The sequence below is a fragment of the Macrosteles quadrilineatus genome, unplaced genomic scaffold (assembly GCF_028750875.1).
Source record: "Macrosteles quadrilineatus isolate MER2022 unplaced genomic scaffold, UCM_ALF_1.0 Scaffold_2__2_contigs__length_208266976, whole genome shotgun sequence".
NCBI classification, from domain to species: domain Eukaryota; kingdom Metazoa; phylum Arthropoda; class Insecta; order Hemiptera; family Cicadellidae; genus Macrosteles; species Macrosteles quadrilineatus.
In genome coordinates, this window is record NW_026542595.1 from 186,083,016 (window position 1) to 186,103,268 (window position 20,253).

At 34.9% G+C, this 20,253-nt stretch overlaps 2 protein-coding genes across 8 annotated transcripts in view; one reads left to right on the forward strand and one right to left on the reverse strand.

The window, feature by feature from the left end:
* Positions 1-1,849, reverse strand: part of LOC128985475 (tubulin-specific chaperone cofactor E-like protein) — an 83,345-nt gene extending 81,496 nt beyond the window's left edge. The window contains exon 1 of the mRNA XM_054404990.1: positions 1,761-1,849. The gene's annotated coding sequence lies outside the window, so the exon portion shown is untranslated. The remainder of the gene's footprint in view (positions 1-1,760) is intronic.
* On the forward strand, positions 936-20,116 carry LOC128985476 (protein lin-52 homolog). 7 transcript variants are annotated; one of them, XM_054404997.1, is made up of 4 exons: positions 936-996; positions 12,795-12,880; positions 15,904-15,969; positions 19,760-20,116. In XM_054404997.1, exons 2-4 carry the CDS (start codon positions 12,805-12,807, stop codon positions 19,906-19,908), a joined length of 291 nt encoding a protein of 96 aa, XP_054260972.1. In that variant the 5' UTR covers positions 936-996; positions 12,795-12,804; the 3' UTR covers positions 19,909-20,116. The 7 variants fall into 7 exon arrangements, with proteins under 7 accessions (XP_054260972.1, XP_054260969.1, XP_054260966.1 ...); XM_054404994.1 differs by having other exon boundaries at positions 947-996; positions 15,865-15,969; XM_054404991.1 differs by lacking the exon at positions 936-996 and adding an exon at positions 8,950-9,145 and having other exon boundaries at positions 15,865-15,969.
* The last annotated feature ends 137 nt before the right edge of the window (positions 20,117-20,253 follow it).

The window sequence follows — 20,253 nt, forward strand, 5'->3', positions numbered from 1 at the left end:
AAACGTAAACAGTGTGAGATTTTTCCTGTTTATTGCCGAAGAAACTAACCAATATTTACTTTCTAAATTCTTTTTACGGGAAAGAGTCCTTCACCAATATCAAATCAGGAATATTCTCAATGCATTTATTTTACCATAAAATCCAGACAATTATTTAAATGTATAAAAATTAGCATTTATTGCTCAATGTTTACAATTTAAGAATTAGGAAATGTGAAAATATGTTTGTCAAGTGTGCACTGACTGTATTATGATGTTGAGTGGTTGAAGCATGCTCATAGTAATACGAGTTGATTTCTTACCTAATTGTCACTATTACTATAAACATTTTATTTCATTTCCACGTTTTTCAAATACATTTTATACGTTGACGGAAAAAAACTATTATGTAATTTATACATCATTTGATGTATAAAATTAAGGGGAAATGTTTAGAGAAAGCACAATATCAAAGTGTTAATTTGTATTTATCTTAATATCCACAACATTTGCGTAATAATACCAAATCCTTCCCATTCTTGCGAGTTCAGTCGAGCGGTGGTAATATGGGACAGTCTCTACCCTTGTGAACAATAGCTGGCTCGAGTCACGAGCCCAAGCCCTACAGCAGGTATACCGGGGGAGATCATGGCAGGGGGGGACCTTTCCGGGGTGTGCATATTGAAAACGATCGGGGTTAACGTATCCGGTTAGCATCAATTCTAATTAGAAAATCTGGTAATTGTATATGATAAGTGAATATCATATACGCATTAGTGAATTATCTAATTAATACGCAAACTCAAAAATAACTCGTCATATCGACGAGTGCATGCTGCAACTGAAATTAAGTGTCCGCGGCCGGAAACATCACCCCCCGGTCTCTGACGTCAATATGACGTAGGGGGGTGATGTTTCCGGGGGCGACCTTTCCGCGTCCCCTGGGACGGGATGTTACAATATATTAGGTTTGGCCTACAACACGCTCGCTATGGTGAATCTACGTTTAGTTCAGAGGTAAGATATTTTTCCTTAGTGATTGGATAGAGGATAGTTAATATTAGATAATTCGTCTTTTCAGTTTGGCTTGGTTAAATAAATAACACAATTACCGGTGGCGCATCAGTTAACTAAACTAATTTTTATTTTGGAACTGGCTAAGCTGTTACAATGTACTTCTATAAATAGTCAAATATTGTAGGGTATATTCTAACTTGAATTAGCCTTGAAAATTAATTTCCTCCAGAAAATTGATATCGGTTTGACCATGTCTACTTTACTTTGTCTACTCTTTAATTTATGGTATGAAGTTTACAACATAATAGCGTACAATGCTATCATGCCCGTTATTTTATGCAATTCTAACCTGTATACTTTAATTTTACTGTACAGTATTCCTAATGTGCCTTAGTAACCAGCCAAGTATGTGGTAGTTTAACCCGTCTAACATTATGTAACATTTTTATATAACATCGCGATTTAACAGGCCTAATCATGTAGTCTACACCAGTATAGTAGATACCAACATTAAAACAATAAATCACACCCGGAATAAAATAAAATCTAATGCAATTTAGTATACATAATTATTGAATCTTCAAGTTAACATGCAATCATTGGTCACATAGAAGAAGATGCCCTATTACGATGCATATAGTACTGTAAATAAAACGTTAGTATACCAAACATAAATATAGGTCACCAATAAACATGCATGATATGCAACAGTAAAAATACATGAAACAAGATTTATCCATAATAGAATATACAAATTAACTTACGTGGACGTGTTTCTGTGAATAGTAACGTAAAATTTTGAACAATCGCCGAAATAAACTAATATGTTGAGTTACATTTTCTAACAAATTTTGTTTATGTTTTGTTTTGAACAGTCACATGGAGGTATTGAAGTTTTTTTTGGATTGTGCGTAGGCTTAAATTAATTAAACATGCAACCCCGTAGTTAGTTGGTAGGTTATTGATCTGTTTTCATTATAGGCCTACTATTAACCATACAAAAGCTATTCAACACTAAATTGCATTGAATTTAACGATACATATTGAAGAGTCTTTTAACATTGATGATCTACCGGTAGTAAACATCATCTGCGTGTATTCTGCACATGCTTAACATGATAATTCGATCGTACTTTCCATCAAGCGAGTTCAAATTGACTCAGGGGTGCCCAGAGGGGGGGACTGTGGCGCGTTTGCGCCACAGGAATTTTGGGGGGGGGACTTTTTTTGGGGGCTTTTGGGGGGGACATTTTTTTGCTAGCTATCATAATGAATGTATAATTTTGTATAAGCAGCCTGAAAAGTGTTTCGAAGTAGTTCACTATCAACACCAACAACATTTTGCCATTCGTAATTAATATTGCTTCTAAGAATGGTGAAAACAAAAAAAAAACACACCTTGTCAAGTAATCCTTAATATTCTAGTGTCGAATTTTACTTGATACATATGTTTTGGTGGTTCTTAAACTCCATTATCGTCAGGCTTACATAAAGATCCACTTCTGGAGGTGTCGTAAGAATACGTTACAAACATTTAATACAAAACACGAAACGATTACAGATATGCCTATCAATTCACGCGTGTACATTGCCGTCGGCAGGACTGGAAGTAAACTGAATCAGATTCAGGTTATGACGGAGACGGACTGACGTGGTCTCTAGATTGTCGTCTGCGTTTTCAACAGCTGATATTGCACTATTGTAATGACTGAGAAGAGTGTTGAAAATATAATGGAATTCATAGTTAATCAAGTGTTTTCACTCAAAAATTGTGTGCTGTCCCTAGTTTTATGTATTTATAAATTTCAAACTCTTCAAAAGTATTTAATAAATTTCCTTTCGCGCAGTACTGTAGAATTTCGAGACCATCATTTATATCCAGCATATAAATTGAATAATTTATCAATAATTTTGAATGGAAAACTCAATTATGAATTCCATTATATTTTCAACACTCATCTCCTTCGTTACTACAATTAGTCCAATATCAGCTTTTGATAACGCAGACGACAATCCAGAGACCACGTCTTTCCGTCATAACCTGATTCAGTTTCTTCCAGTCCTGCCCGCGGCAATATACACGCGTGAATTGATAGGCCTATCTGTTATCGTTTCTTGTTTCGTGTTTACTGTTTGTAACATATTCTGACGACACCTCCAGAAGTGGATCCTTTTGTAAGCCTCCGATGGTGGAGTTAAAGAACCTCCAGAACATATGTAGCAAGTAAAATTCGACTCTACCTTACAGATATTATTAATGATTGTCTGACAAGTTGCGTTTCTACCATTATTAGTCGTAAGAGGCAATCCTGGGGCTATCAAAATGAATTTATTATAAGATTACTTCATCACAAAAACCTTTTATGCTGGTGGCAATTAAGGAATTCTGGGTATTTTGTCCGGCGATTTTTGTAGAAGGAAGCCTAAGAGTGGCGAGCAACAAAAGTCTGTCCTATTTCGTGACTCTGCCTATAATTTTGAAATAAGATAGCCTACTTTTTGCCAAAGTATTATTAATGCACTTACAGCTGTTTGATTTCTTAAGCCCCGTAAAATTAACGCCACCTAATTTATTGTACAGTTACAGTACTGTGTTGGAGTAGAGTAATTCGCCGAGTATATTGTTGTACGTTTTGAAGACATTTTCTATTGCAATACTGAGTAACTGTTGGCTGATAATACAGATTCTGAATTTAAAATTGAAAAACTTCTAATTCGTCCATTAGTTAGATATAATGACATATTGATGACGTTTACTATTAAACATTTAATTTTGATTATCAGAAAGTTTGTTTTTCTTTACCTCAACTTTTACTAAATACTTTATATGCTCGTTTTATGAGGTAAAGGGGAAATTTACAGATAAATTGGCGGGGGGGAGGGTAGGTTTAAATATACGGCAGTATAAATGGGGGGGCTACTCCTTTGGCTTGGGGGGGGGATTGCGCCTCTGGGTTTGGGGGGGATGGGCACCTCTGAATTGACTGCAATATTTCAATTATTTTTTTCCTCCAAATATACAGAGTTATCCTTTTGGTGGTCGTGCAATCTTAAAAGGATGTTTCATTTTATGATTTTGAAATTTTTAAATGTCCCCCAAAAATGGGGGATTTTGGAGGCAACTCAAAATTTTTAAATAAAACCCCCTTCAAGTGACACCTTATTTTAAAGTGTTTACAAGAACTTAAATAATGGTGAAAACCAGAGTTCGCTATCTCTTCTCTGACCAAAATGGTAGCCCGTCAAAAGTTTAATGAAGTTACTGTTACATTAATTTTCTTGTGTCATAAATGTTATTTCCCTCCCTCTAATTTGTTTCTAAGTAGATATTGAAGTGTTATCGTTTTGATGGTTGTGCAACCTTAGCAGTAAGTTTCATTTTAGCGAATTTCCCATATAGGGAATAAAAGGCACTCGTTAAATCTAATGCCGCTATTTAAATTGGGAATAAATATGTCTTATTTCGCGAAATATTTTAGTAAAAATGTAATCAGACAAGTGGAAATTCGCATAGTCTGCAGGTTTGCTGTGGTGGAGGTATTATGATTTTAAGATTGTTGAGGGCCCCTAAAAAGGGGGATTTTGGGGGCAACTCAAAAATGTTAAATGTAAACCTCCTTCAAGTGACACCTCATTTTGAAGTGTTTACAAAAACTTAAAGAATGGTAAAAACTATAGGTCGTTATCTCTTCTCTATCCAAAATGGTAGCCAATATTGCCATATTGATTTTCCATAAAATTTGACGGGCCATTTTTGTTAGAGAAGAGATAGCAAACTCTGGTTTTCACCATTCATTACGTTTTTGTAAACACTTTAAAATGAGGTGTCACGTGAAGGGGGGTTACTTTTAAAAATTTTGAGTTGCCTCCAAAGTCCCCCCTTTTTGGGGGACGCTACAAAATGTCAAAATCATAAAATGAAAATTCCTGCTAGGATTGCACAACCAACAAAAGGATATATCTGTACAGTATATTTACTTACAAAAATATTAGAGGGGGGTCTTTACTTTTTATTCACCCTGTATATATTCTCAATAATATATAGTCAATTCTAGTATACTTTTAAGTTCGTAATTTAGTGTTAGAGAAGATAGGACATATGAAATAGGCCATGACAAGTCTTCAACTGATTCTGTGGTTGAAAAGATAAAATAGTATGTTTATCTAAGTTGTTTTGTACTGTTTTCCAAATAAAACAACACTACTTTCCATTTTTCCCACCTACATCCTTGTATTAGCCCCGCAGTTTGCTACCCCTACAGAAGTCTTATCAGAGGGTAGGTCTAGTGTGTTGGACATCCCCCAGCTTGCTTTCAACATTGCTGATCAATAACTCCACAGTGTCGACCATTATGGGAGGGTGAGCTGCAAATAATAGTGGGAGCCGAGAGGTTGTCAGTATGGTGGGAATAATTGGAATATTTGTAAACCACATTCAACATTAACACATATATCACAAGTTGTGTAATGGACTAACTGACACAGGAGTATGTTTCATGTATGCTGCAGTGAGTTGGACTTGGAGCAGCACAAAGAGAGCGTGGTCTTTATGGGACATGTCATTCATTTTTATCATAAATTTCACATGGTATGGTCGGAATATCTTTCTTAAAAGCTTGAATCTTTTTATTTTGCGTGTTTAAATATCTGAAATAACAAAATCAAGAAGAGCCTAAATTGCATTTAGACAAAAGTGCCACAATAACAAAAGAAGTAGTAAACCAGTTTAAGATCAATTTGAATTAGACACAACGTTGTTTTAACAATTCATCTCTATGGTTCCTATCAGTAGTCTGAAGAAAATACCATCAGGGGCCCATTTCATAATAAAGTTAAAGTACAAACTAAAATTATTAGTAAATCAGCTGATCGCCCAAAGCAAATCTTATGGAAATTACATGTTACAAGTTGTAACTAGAAACTTGTAATTTATTATGAAATGGGCCCCAGGTGTTAGAGTTAGAAGGTAATGTAAACAAACAAACAAACAAACAGCTGTGGACCACGTGGTTGGATGGTGGGTCTCAAGGCCACTGCGCAAATCCGAATCAAAGTCAATGACTCCTGAGGATCTGTAGCCAAATGTTCAAATGTTCTAACAGGCAAGCTTACTTGCCTGTAAGCAAGTTTTATTCTTTCTTCCTCCTTTTAGTAGCAGGTTTTAAAAGTTCAATGTACTTCTGAGTCAATGTCCATTTCCTTATATATAAGGCGGATTCCTAGGAAACGCTACTCCTCCGTTAAAATGGACGGATTTTTACAAACTATGTGTCAAAATTGAGTATTATTTGTGTAGACGCCCCTTTTTACCAATTCCTGTAATAAAAGTTCTCAGGCTTTGCCTTTGCCCCACAGGCCATCAAACTCCCAATGTATTTCTTATGAAGAAAAGATTTTGTTTACATAAAAAGACGAATAATTTGTATTTTTTTATAACAATTTTATTAACCGATCAGCATTACATTGCTATACAGATTAGGTATAATATAAGGAAGAAAAAAAAATAACATTATTAATTAATTATATTAACATAGGTAGAGGTCAGCTATGGCTAGCCCCTCAGGCACTTATTGTCAGTGTTTTAGCGGGTCGGACTGTAAAAACGCTGTCCACCAATGAAACACAAATGAAAAAAAAGTTGTTATAGTAAAACATCTTGAGGCAATCTGGGTTTTAGTCGGAGTCTCTGGATTTCAGAAGGTTGGCCTGTGTTATAAAATCCAATGCTGCTGGTTAATGGAAGTTTTGTAAATAATTTTGATGTAATTTTCTTGATGAAATCTTCTATAGGTTTTATTCCCAGTTCTAAATGTATTTGATGGGTTCGAACATACCAGGGACATTTTAGAATTATCCTTAAAACTTTATTTTGAAACGTTTGCAGTTTACGAATCGAGCTTGATGAAGCAGTTCCCCATACTGGGCAGGCGTACAAAAACAGTGGACGTAGAAGTGTTTTGTATAGAAGGGTTCCATTATTAATAGACATACATGATTTTTTGTTGATTAAAGGAAACAATTTTGATAATCTGCCATAAGCCAAATTTAATTTTTTATTAATATGAAATTTCCAATTTAACTTTCGGTCGAAGTATACACCTAAATATTTTATTGCTTGGTCAGGAGGGTTCCAATGCAATCTGTTCATCTAGAATTTCTAAATTTGGAGGATCTAACGGTTTTCGGAGGGTAAAAATCTTCGTTTCACTCTTCATCGGATTTATGGCTAATAATTTGTATTATAATTACAACAGCTGTTCATATTAAACACATGTTACCTACAAGAGCGTTTGTTTTCAGAGTTCGTTTTCAGTTTTGATAACTCTGGAGTGGAGTGATTGATTACATTATCTTTAAGTTGGCTCTTTGAAGTCATCGGAAATTATTACTGTTATTAGTGTTATTCGTTTTGAAATACTGTAACACCTGGGGCCCATTTCATAATAAAGTACAAACTTTATTAGTGAATCAGCTGTTCGCCCAATGCAAATCTAATGGAAATTACAAGTTACAAGCTGTAACTTGTAACTTGTAGCTTATTATGAAATGGGCCCCTGTAATACTTTGTACAGTAGTTGCTCGAGTTTGAGCAACATATGCACTAGTATATTTTTAATTTTGAGTACCGGATACTCGGGATACAAATGTGACAACTGTTTCGTTTTTGTAACAACAGGCAGGTTTTGTAAACATCGTAGTTATCAAAACAAAGAAATCAAACATATGTACATGTTTTAGGAAATATGAAGAAAGCCCTTTATAGGGCAAGGCCAGTTATATGTTAGTAAATAAATAAATTAAGGTACCTTATGTACCTTATGCACATTAAATCCACAGATTAAAAATCAATATTCAGTATTAAGAACATAGTTCGCCAGATAAGGATATACTATGGATGAACAATCTTTGTTTGCTTTTATACCTAGACCTCTATGAGTCTTAAACATTTTGCAATATTTTATGTAAGGCCTAGGCCTACGTTGAATCATAGCCTCCTGGTTGAATAATCTATTCATTCAGTGGCTGAATTAATTAGTTTTCAAATTTTCAAAATACTGTAGTTGGTTATGTAGAGTATCGTAGGCTTCCAAATTTAATGTTTATTAGCTAATATTACATTATAACATTTCAAACAATAGTCGTTTATTTAGCTAGTAGTAAATTCCAGTATACTAAATCAATAGTTTTCTTCGCCAAATATAAAGAAATCAGCAATTCCCGTACACGTATTGCCCTAGTAACCCGTGCCTACGCTAATAACTGGTTCAGGGTACGAATTATTGAATGTTAATTAACCATCCCATGTTCAAGCCCAGTCTCAATTTTACTCAAGAAATGATATTAATACCCCATGTTAGGATAAAAAAAATTTAATATAAAAAGTAATATTACATTAACTTACTTTATAAGAAGCAGTATTGAATGTTTCTAGCTTTTAGGTACCTGTACTCAAATAACAACGTGTCATTTAATTTTACGAAGACATTCTTTTTATGAACGATACACTTATCAAATTTATCAAGTCCAAATCCGTGGAGTTTGATTTTGTGTGTTTCTACACCAGTGGCATTTTTTTACTTTTTGAAAGGGAAAGGTCCAAAACCCTGGACTTGTTACCTAACAACGTTACCTTTTTACTCTCATTATTCGATAGTTCGATGCATTATTCGTCTAAAGATAAAATAGTAAAAAAATAGGCTGATAAATGACTTTCGTTGCATTTTTATCGTTACCGTTTTCGTTAAGGGTATTTTTTATCTATGGTTTTATCTATGGTTAAAGCGTTGGGCGTTTATGAAACAATTTGAACTTTCGCCGCAACGTCTTTATGAGCTATGAAACGATATCAAAAAATATGGTTTCCAGTTGTACTAGGTTGAGGGGATCCATGTTGAGCGCACAATCTTCTTTTTACTCTCTTTATTTCTTCTTCTTGTTACTCTCTCTCAATTTCATGTCGTCGATTACGCCCTCCCGCGTACTTACTTGGTATGATTTTGTTATTTGTTATGTATTGCAATTTTGAAACTTTATTGAATAGTACAAGACTGTGTTCTTTACAGGCTTGGTTAATTTGAGTATTAATCTCGGATTTTATATGAAGCTATTCAAACACTGCATCACTTGCGGGTGTTGCAGTATATAAAAGGTACAGTATGTAGGCTATGTTTGTAATTACATTTTATTGCAGAATGTTGAGGCCTAGGCCTAGTCATCTCCCTTCAGTCAGTGTTCAATCTAAAATAAAATATCCACTATCCAGTATGCAAAGGATGGGATGGAATGAATTTTGGATACCTATTGGTCCAACAGGTTTGATGCTTGAAATGAAATAGGTTTGTGTTTATGTTTATGTGTTTATGCATAAGCATGCAATTATTTTGACAAATCCTAACTTACTGGGCTAGGGATTAACCTAACTTTCTGTAAACTTAGGCCTAGTGAATTCAGGTTAGGCTACTAGGGAGAATCATGCTAAAACTTTCATAGTACAACTTAGCTGTCTATCAGATTGTACCTAACAGCAGTTTTAAACAAAAACAATAAAAATGAATGGAAAATGTTTGTGGTGCATAACTTAATACTTACTTACTCGTGTGACTTATAGGAGTTATTATTCTTGCCAGTAAGTTGGGCCTTTTAAAGGTTTGGTGAAGGCTGCACTTAAGTAACTTATCTGTCCTACACTCGTTCGAATGAAAAATATAGATAGGCTAGAGGTATAAGTAACTTATAGGCCTATAGATTAGGTATTCGATACAGTATATTGATTATTTTATTGGTTAGTTAGGTTAGGTTAACCTAACAAACCAAACTTGATATATCGAATGAAATAACCGATATATCGATCAACATATTCATTAGAATGATTGTAAGGTTAGGACATATAAAAAAGTGCAGCTTTGGTGAATGTGAAACTTGGGATGAGCATTGATGTTCACCATCAATGGTAACATTGGTTTCCACACTTGATGTACCAAATAACACCGTTGTGAAAACATGGATGATTTCAGGGGGTCGCTGGAATTTTATCCCCCTGGAATTTTACCCCCTATGCAAAGCTGACGTCACTACGTAGTAACCTGAGCGCTCAAAAGTTTGTTAGCGGGTGGAATTTTACCCCCGCGTATTTGGAAGTCTAATGAAAATAGACAGAGCGTAGCAATAAATCCGGAATTTTACCCCCTGCCCATCCGAACTAGCGTTTAGACAACTAAAGATGTACGGGCCGGATTTTTATCCCCGAATTTTTACCCCCCGGAATTTTACCCCCTGGCCGGATATAGAAACTAGTAAGAATGATTGATTTACCTATTTCTGTTCTTATTTGATTGTAAACATTTTATTATTAAGTAACCTATCTTTATTTTTTTTTTTTGTAATCTCAACTAAATAAACATAATTCGCTGTTTAATTTTGATGTACGGGATTTGCGTTTGGAGCCAACTGTTACTTCGGCTAACTTACTAGGCTGCAGTACAATAACACAAAACAAAAACATTATTTTACCATGGTTGTATAATAAATCGTTAAAGAAATCTTCAAAAAAATTACCATTCAGATGTTTCTTTATACGTCATATAAACCAACAGTTGGTTCAAAGATCAAATCCTGATACTCGAATCTCAAAAATAAAATTATAAACCTGTTCGATTAGTTGATGTTACAAATAAATTAAGGTAGCCTAGGCTACTTAATAATAAAATGTTTAAAATATTAAATTAAAACTGAAAGAAGATAATAGTAACCATTCTCACTTATTTATATATCTGGCAAGGGGGTAAAATTCCGGGGGGTAAAAATCGGGGGGTTGGGTGGGTAAAAATCCGGGCCGTACATTTTGAGCTGACCTCATGAAGGAGGTAAAAGTCCGGGGGTAAAATTCCGGCCCGTACACTCTAGGTTTTTATAAATTGATGTGTTCTGATTAAATTCACAACTGTGAAAATATACATTTAATTCCACGTTTAACTTAATCCATCGAACTGATGACGCAAAACTCAAAAGTTTGCGGCGGAATTTTACCCTCTAGTTTATGACGTCACATTCGCCCAGGGGGTAAAAATCCGCTAAGCTACCCCATTTCAGTGCAAATAACTTATTTGATATATCTACAATGCGATATCGTGTAATTTTTTGATGTCTTCTTAACTTACAGTATTTTTCACACTGAATCCAAAAATGCAATCAGTTTTTGTCGAAGAGATTCATAAGTGGCCATAAAATGAAGGTTAAAATTACGAATCTAAGGTTCATTTCACGGTTCGGATGGTAATATGGCGTGGTCTGGACGGGTCCGTATGTGGACTGAGGACTGAGTGAGGAGGAGAGCAAACAGTTGTTTAATACTCGACTTAATGCTGAATGAAATCAATTAGTTTTGAAACCAAATAAATCAGTTGTTCTTATTTAGGCATGTGAGGAAGGTAGGTCGGGTTTTATGCGGATTCGTGACTGTATTTTAAGTGTTTTGAAGTGAGGTTGGATTAGGAAGGAAGGTAATGTTTGGGTTATAATCAACCGACTCATTAATTTATGCTACTTCCAGACTGTTTTTGCACAATTAAAAAGAGGGTGAAACACAATGAAATAACAATATCAAAAATGCGTAACCCAACAAAACTGAAGCTTGCTATTAATTATTTAACTGTACAGCCACTTGGGAATCTCCGACAAATACTGATTGCATTTTTGGATTCAATGTGAAAAATACTGTAAGTAGACATCTTTAAATTACACAATATCGCGTTGTAGATATATCGAATAATTACCGATTTCAGAAGAAAATGTTGATGTTTTTCTAAGATTACCCTAACTTAACTTACTCATATAGGCTACCTAAGTTTAGGCGTAGTTTAGTAGGCTATGGTTTGTTTTTCATCTGCTTAAGCTTACCATCGTTAGTTACTTACTTATGCCTATTTTAGACGTTCAAGGTCCTAGACAGACAGTTTCATATCTGCAAGAATTGAACTATTTGTCCTATTTAGGCTAACTTTATTGAGGAATGTTGTTGATCCACTTTAAACAAACTTAACCTATCTCATAGGCCTACCTGAGCTTGGTAATTTATATTAATCACATAACTTAACTTAGTATTAGGCCAATATTTACACTATTAAGTTATGATGCTAAAGTTAACGTCCTAAATTCAAATATGACTGTCGTTTCCCTGCTAAAGTCAAATAAGTTAGATTAAACACAGAGAATCAAAAAATCAATTTAAGCTTTTCTAACTTAATATCAAATCACAAATTTAAGGTAGGCCTACCTACCTTACTGTATTTAAATTGTGTGGAAATTTATTTTCAAATGCGAATATGTAATTTAGCGTTATTTAGCATCATAATAGCCTAGAGTATAAAATACTATATTAACGTGACGTCTGTAATCGATGTAATTAGGCCTACAAATTTAACCGACTTAAATTTAACTCAAATTTAAGCTTTACCAACTTAAATCATTATCCACTCAAATTGTATTTAGTTTCAGAATAAAACATTTTGATTAGTTGTTGAAAACATCATTTTAGGCTATTTGTATAACATCGATGTAAGGAAATCAATCAAATTTATGTTAATAACTGATGTACTTAGTGATGTATGAACTTTAAACATCTAATTGACAGACATTGGCGATCGATGCTCATCCCTCAATTAGCCTACTTAAGTTAAGTACTGTGAACTTTTTAAAATTCTTATAAGTTTAGGGTAGGTTAATAGAGAATATGCCTAACAAATAATAAACCGTGTCCATGTCCAACTAAATGTTTGTTTACTCTCTCTCATTCCTTCTAGTGTGTGAGGAATGTCTACATTGGATCAAAGTCTCCTCAGTCTAGAAAAGCTGGATCGCTCATCTCCTGAATTGTGGCCCGAATCAAGTAAGTAGAAAAAAATGTTAAATAATTTATAAGCTCAAGCTTACGCCTGATGTGATCATTTTAAAACTGACTCCACTATAGTGGAATAGAATACAGAATAGGACCGAAACCAGTTTGAGTCGGGTGGGGCGGGGCATGCGGCATCCAATCAGCTTTTAGAAAACTGTCCAATGTTGCCAAGTTGTGCCACGCACTCAGTCTCTGCCCGATAGCCGACCTGTGCGTTTCTACCCTCCTGTTTTGTCAAGAATTCGTCTATGAACTGTGTTTTGCCCAATGAATACGGACAACAGTACGCGATGTGGACGACCACGAGTACACGTGAAACGTTTGCGATATCGTAACGTCGGACGTGGTGTTCCTTTACGTTCCTTTACGTAATGCAAATATCTTGATAAGCCTATATAAAAATGACATTGTCCCTTACAAATTTTATTTAAGTTTCATACGTCAATATTTTCTTTTGTAAATATTTTTATGTAACAATTTCCAGTGCAATGTAATAATATTTTCTAATAAAAATAGTTATGTCATTTTGGCAATAAATTGGCAGTTATGTTATGTGCAGTTGTGTTATGTTGTTGTGTTATGTTGTGTGTTATGTGTTCTATTTCCCTTTTTACCTGGTATGTTTTTTGAGGATTTCTAGAGTACCTACGTTAGAAGTTTTTTTTTGTTATAGAAGAGTGAATATATCGTATGACTATTTTAATGAATGCAACACATAACGTAATGTATGTAAACGTTAGTTCAATTTTCTTAAATTCAATATAAAACTAACGGAATTTTTTGCCAAATCACAATATTACAGAAATGTCTTCGTCACTATTGAGCTACCTGTTCTCCGTAAGTTTGAGTTCAGTCGAGTGGCAATAATAAGATTAACGGAGTGAGGGTCACAATAGGTGTTCAAAGAAAGGCAGCTTTGGGGTGATTCCTAACCATTGACCATTGACCAACTTCGTTTCCTAAACACAACCAAACTATTGCTGTAAATGTTTAATATGGAAGATTTTACCTTCTTCATTTCCATGTTAATTTGTTTTATGTATCAAACTATAAGCAGGGCAACAATTTACAAGATTTTTAGAACTGCTATAAAAGTTTTTGGTCCATATGTATTCATTTGCTCTTATTGTTACGGTGATTTGTTTAAAACTTGGGGTTGACAAACGTTTGACTATAGGCAACATATTTCCAGAGACTCGTAAAGGTGACCCTATATAAAATGTATTTTCATTTTATATTTATTAATTGTATGTTAATATATTTTTCAAAAACTATATCTAGTAGCGGTTTAAGTCATTAAATGTGCAAATAATCTATCCATGATCATGTAAGGGATGAATGTAACTTCCATGTGATATAAACATGACAACACTAACCGATACCGCCAAAAAATTAATAATTTGTAGTGTTAAACTACCCTACAAGTGGGAAAAGTCAGAGGGATGGGGATCTAGGTGAAAGTCAGCTCACCAGCCAAGAACGAAGTGGCAACGTCGCATCCCCTACCTCCTCAGAGGCCAGTCCTATTCTGTGTTCTATTCCACTATAAGTTGACCTGTATTTTATTCAATCAATCAGGGAAATTAAAAAGTTTGTATTATTTAGGGTTGCCATCAGCTGTCCTAGATTTAAGAGACGGTCGCCAGCTTTCCTACAATTATATCTCATTAGTCTATCCAAAATACGGTTCTAGAGAACAGTAAGCCTGGATTCCAAAAAAATTACAAATAAACATTTAGGACTATTTTACTCACTATACCTAGGTACTGAACTTTTTCTTACAAACATTACTTGGATCATGTTCAAAAATAAAATCAGCTTCCCAGGCAAGGAATCTGATCTTCACACACCAAGAGAGCAGTAGTCTAGAAAGTCTCGGTTTCTCTCATTTAAAATTGACTGGACCTAGGTCGGATAACTCAAAGGTCGGTTAAAACGGGCAATCCCTAAAATCTTAAAACAAAAAGTGCTATTCATTTGGAATTATATAGGCTAATCATTATTCTGAAGTCGTGTGTGCATTAAGCTCTATGTACAAAATAAACTACACTCGTCTCCTTTTTTGCTTCAGTCTGTAGCCTGTTGATGATAGAAAAGTAAAATAAACCCAAAATGTTGGTTATACCGGTAGGCCTATCACGTTTGTTTGATTTTACTATGCAGTGTTCAAGCTGTCTGATAAAACCCTGGACCTGTTACTATCTAACATCCATCTATTGTTAGAAAGCACACAGAGAAGTAAGGAACAGAGGACAATTTCTAATGGGACGACCAAGTGCTTTCAGATGTAGTATGTCGTGCGGGAAATATACTTGTGTCATGCAAGAAAGAACCTGATGAGGGCAAGGCAGGCGGTGTTGGATTATTCCCTAGAAACCAGCGACTAGTGCTACTCACCACATAAGTTTAACCTGGAATGTTTCCTCTGTAGGCTAGTATTACTTCTCTGTGTATACAGTAGCCTATCTTTACCTGGTCGCCCAATGAAAAAAAATAGCATCCGGGTCCAGTGATGATCTTGTGTTTAATTCTGTGGGCCTTCAAGTTTTATCATTTATCTCTTGGTTAAGGTATCGATCTGGTCTTTTGTACATTGAAGGACTTTGGTCCATGATAGTTCCCGGGTTCAAATCCTGCCTATCGCCAATGGATTTTATCTAAGTGATTATGCCAAGACCCCCTCTAGACCTTGCCTAAAGTAGGTTAATGTGGAACCCAATTCCAGGCTAGAAGCTAGAGGAGTAACAATCTCTTGGCTATCAATGCACCAAAAGAGGTTTGAGGATTTTTATCAAATGAATTGCTAATTAATATAGTAGGCATTCTATTTTTTTAATGTTTTATTTGGCTCCATTTTTAAGAAAGAGGAAGGTCAACTCCAGGACATTACCAGACCCTATTGAACGACTTCATTCTTTGATCGTAACTGATCATTTGGAGTACTTCCACTTTGTTTTAGTTTTTAATGGTCATAGTTCCAGGGGTGTCGGAATACATGTATCTTAATTCTGCAGCCCAGAACAACCTGCCTCAGCCATGGAACAGACCATTGGATGATGAAGATAAACAGCTGCTGAGATGTAAGTGCATTTTTATATCTTTATTACTGTTAGTGTAAAAATTATAAAAAAAAGGTTGTTAATCATCTCATAGACCTGAATATTGTTAAGTGTACAACCTACAATATTATAAACGCACATAACCCTACTTGTAGGAGCACATTAATTTTGGACAAAAACTAGGATTAGAAGGCTAAAAAAGTGAGGAAATATTTTTTGAAAAGTCCTATTCTAGATCTTAGGCCGGTATTAAATTTAATTCGGAATTTTCTTACCACGGATTTGTTCAACAGTCAGCTAAGTTATTGTGGAGATATTCACATTATCGACATTATCACGGGACATGTTCACGATTTGGTCATTATGGCGAAGGTGTCAATGATGATTGTTGTGTGATCGCCAAAGATGATTACTTTTTTACTGCAACCTAGGAAGATGTTTGCAATGGCGGCAAATAACGTGGGAGAGGTTCATGATTTCATCTCTACATGGTGGGTGATGTCCCTGCAATTGCTGGACATAATAATGACCAACTAACCACGGATTACCCTTGGTAAAAACAATTATCACGACAAATAGCACATAGCAAAATTCATGATCTATCTAAATCAAATATAACTTTCATTCTGATAACCATTTCAGACAGGCCTATGCCTTAAAAACCTACATAGTTATAAAGAAATTCTGGTTTAGCCTAGATACCTGTTGGTGTATTGCTAGTAGGGATGGACGGAGTTCGAGCAAGATTGACTTTTCTATGAGACTTTTTCGAGCGAGATTATTTAAACAAAATTAAATAAAACGCCTTTGTAAAGGAAACGCAACAACAACGCCCTCCTGTATTGCGGGTATTGCAGAGACGTTCTGAAGGCGTTTTTAACTGTGTACATCTCAAAAATCGGTTTATTCCTTGACCGTAATGACCCTGGTCCCGTCTATACTAGATATAATTGGTCTTACTGTATGTATATGATATCAATATCACTGAGATCAGAAGTAACACCACCGCACAAGCTACTACAATTTTCTTTCATCTCTTATAGATTGTTTTTGTTGTGAAATAGTTCATTGTGGTGTGGTTGTTACAGTTTTATATTAAAGATGTCTTATTTATTTTTATTTTTTCTTATTTAAGATTTCATAACTATTTAAGGTCCTGTAAGCTAATTTTTAATTTGTACACTCTTTTTGTATCAACCTTTGTCATGAATAGTTATTGTACTTAAGTTGTTGTTTTAATAGTGTTTTATTGTCATTTGTTAACTGTTGTAAAACTGTGCAAACGAATAATACCCGATAGTAATGAGATCAAAATTTTGTCTCGATCTTGTCTCAAATTATGATGAGAAAAGAGAATCTCGTCTTGATCTTGTCTCAAACTTAAAATCTAGTCTCGTCCATCCCTAGTAGCTAGCAGTAGGCTACTGATGTTCCACAGTCAAAATGAACCTGATATTGTAATTTTAGCAAACATAAGACTAGGGGCCCCTAGAGAAGAGGCTAAAACTATGGGTGGTATGATAAGACTTACACCCCAGACCAATTTACTTTTTTATTTCATGTCCCCGTAGGCCAAAAACATTATTTGCTCATATTTATTTTTGAAAACTAGATTAAGATATGTCTAATAATACTTGAAGCATATATTTATACGTATACTGTTAAGTAAGGAGACGGTAAATACATGTAAATGATCGTGATCGATTTCGATAGGACACTCCAATCATCATTAGAAACAATTAGCTTTATCATAATGAATCTCGACAAAACTCCTATCTATGTATATTGTACGACAAAAAAGAATGAGTTAATAAATAATTTTAATTCTTTGAACAATATAGGCTGACCTGACAACTATTTTCATAAATTAATTTTTTTTCTTACATCTTCAAGTTTAATTAAAAAAAAAATATATCTTGCTACAAGGGCAGTTACTGTTGGGAATCTTATTATTTACCAAGCGGCGCTTTATCAGCGATACCTCCCTCAGTCTGCCATGAGCTCCCGCGATGTTACCAAACCTCCGTACTGTGTGTGTATCAGCCACAGCATGTTGACAGTGACTAATGGTGTTTCCATTTAATTCCTAGTTTCAGTTTCCAAGTACTATAAACATTACAATTTTATTAAGTGTATGAACTTGGCTGGATAGGACATGAATGTTTTGGCAATGGTATTGCTTGGAGGTGTTTAGAATTTAGAAACTAAGGGCACTAGCCCTTGGATGTTGAAGGGTCAAGCAAATATCTGGGAGAAACTTTAAGAGGCGACACTAAGTGTATGAAACAAAACGTTAGAAAAATGATAGGATGGCTACGTGTGATAAAGGAATGCTACACAAGGAAGTAAGAATTAAGATGGATACATAGGTTAGGGTGACATGAAGGATACATAGGCTAGGGTGTAAATTGTAAATTGTAGGGGCCAGGGGGTAAATTGTAATGGTGACATGAGGTTCAGGAAATATTGAAAAGGATTCCAGACGACTAGTAGGTTACAGAAAGTCAACATAGTGTACAGGGAAGATTGGGAAGAACTTAGAGAGTCAAAGGAGGTTAGGGGAAAGTGATACAAAGTAGGCCTACAATTATTGTGTATCAGAAAGGATGTAGAAGGGTGACGTTAGAACTGTAAAAGGATGAAGATGCAATTTGGGGACTGTCAAGTTATTAGCAAAACATGTGGTAAAATTAAATGAAGTGTTTCCAATAACTTAACTGTTTTATATACATTGAGTAGCTGCCTCTGCAAATTGAGACCCTTAGGGCGAATGTGAACAAGAATTACTCTTCCAGTTTGCCATACAGTAGTGCACATTTGACCCTAAATAGGCAGTGAGAAAATAACCTGTGTTAATGACAGAGCTACTAAATTCTCAGTCTTCTGGTGAGAGATGCTCAACCAGACATTCCATCCGTTATATGATACGGAGGATGCCTCATCAAAGAATAGACAAAACGTCAGACTTTACGTGGCTCTTAACTGCAGACCGAGAATTTAGTGATAACACCGGCCGCTTAAGCCTACAAATGAAAAATTACAAAACCATTTGATTTTCATTAGAGCTGATAGCACCATTACTTTAGAAAATAACTTTGTTTGTAGCATTAGTGTGCTTTTTTGAGTAGCTGTGTGAATTTTAACAGCTTCTCTTAGCAAAATTCTCTTACTTCAAATTGTAGTGTAATATTTAAGTTTAAAATTACAGTAGACTCCCTCTTATCCGGACATCGGTTTAACCGGGCTACACTCGACGGAAATGACATCTCTTTAACCGGACAATTTTTATCAGCACATTGGTTTAACCGGACTAGATCGGCAGGAAGTGGGTGGTACTGAAACGACTGTTCTCGTGGGAAAGATTTGAGACCAGTGATCACGTGTCTAAATACAATGCTCTCCTAAATTTAAGTCAAATATCACAGTAAACGGTCCGTTTTAACATCGGTTTAACAGAAAAAACCGTTATCCGGACTGGCCTCGGTCCTGAGGAGTCCGGATAAGAGGGAGTCTAGTGTAATACTAAATGGCACATTCTTATCAAAATATTAATTTCATCTCCATCCTATTGATGATAATATTTTCAACTCAAATCAACCAAATCTTTGTTTGATTTTCAGTTCAGTTTATCCTGCTATGTTTGTGTTTATATAGGCCTATTAATCTTGTTGTAAAAAGTACTCACTGGTTTTTCTGTCTCACTGGGGAATTTCTGTCATTCCATGTCACAAACTTTTATGAAAAGTTTATTTTACAAAGCATGTCTGTAATATTTGTCAATTGCTATCATGGGTCTTTTTTTGTGTTTTAGATTACGGGACACTGTCTGTAACCAATTTGATAGCAGAGGTGAAACACTTACACGACATTGCATACAAACTGGGCCTTGAAGAAGCCAAGGAAATGACCAGGGGAAAGTATTTAAACATTCTTGAGAAACGAAGAAAAAAACCACTTTAGGTATATTACCAGACACATCATAGTATTTTATTTATATTTTGTTCATTATTCATTATTCATAACTCCTACCACCTTATTGAGTTATGACTATTGATTTGCATATATTTTATTTATTTATTTTTTCACATATTCTATGATTAGTAAGGGTTGTAAATTGTACGGAGATTTTGTAAGATACAACACAAATAAATGTAAAATTCCTTAACGAGACTAATGATTATTCCTTTTCTTTCCATTTAAGCTAATCAGATATAATGCAGTCACAACTTAAAGGTAAAACTTCAACCTTGTTCGTTATTATAAGTTATGAGTATAAAATATTAGGACACCACAAAGTTGTTATTA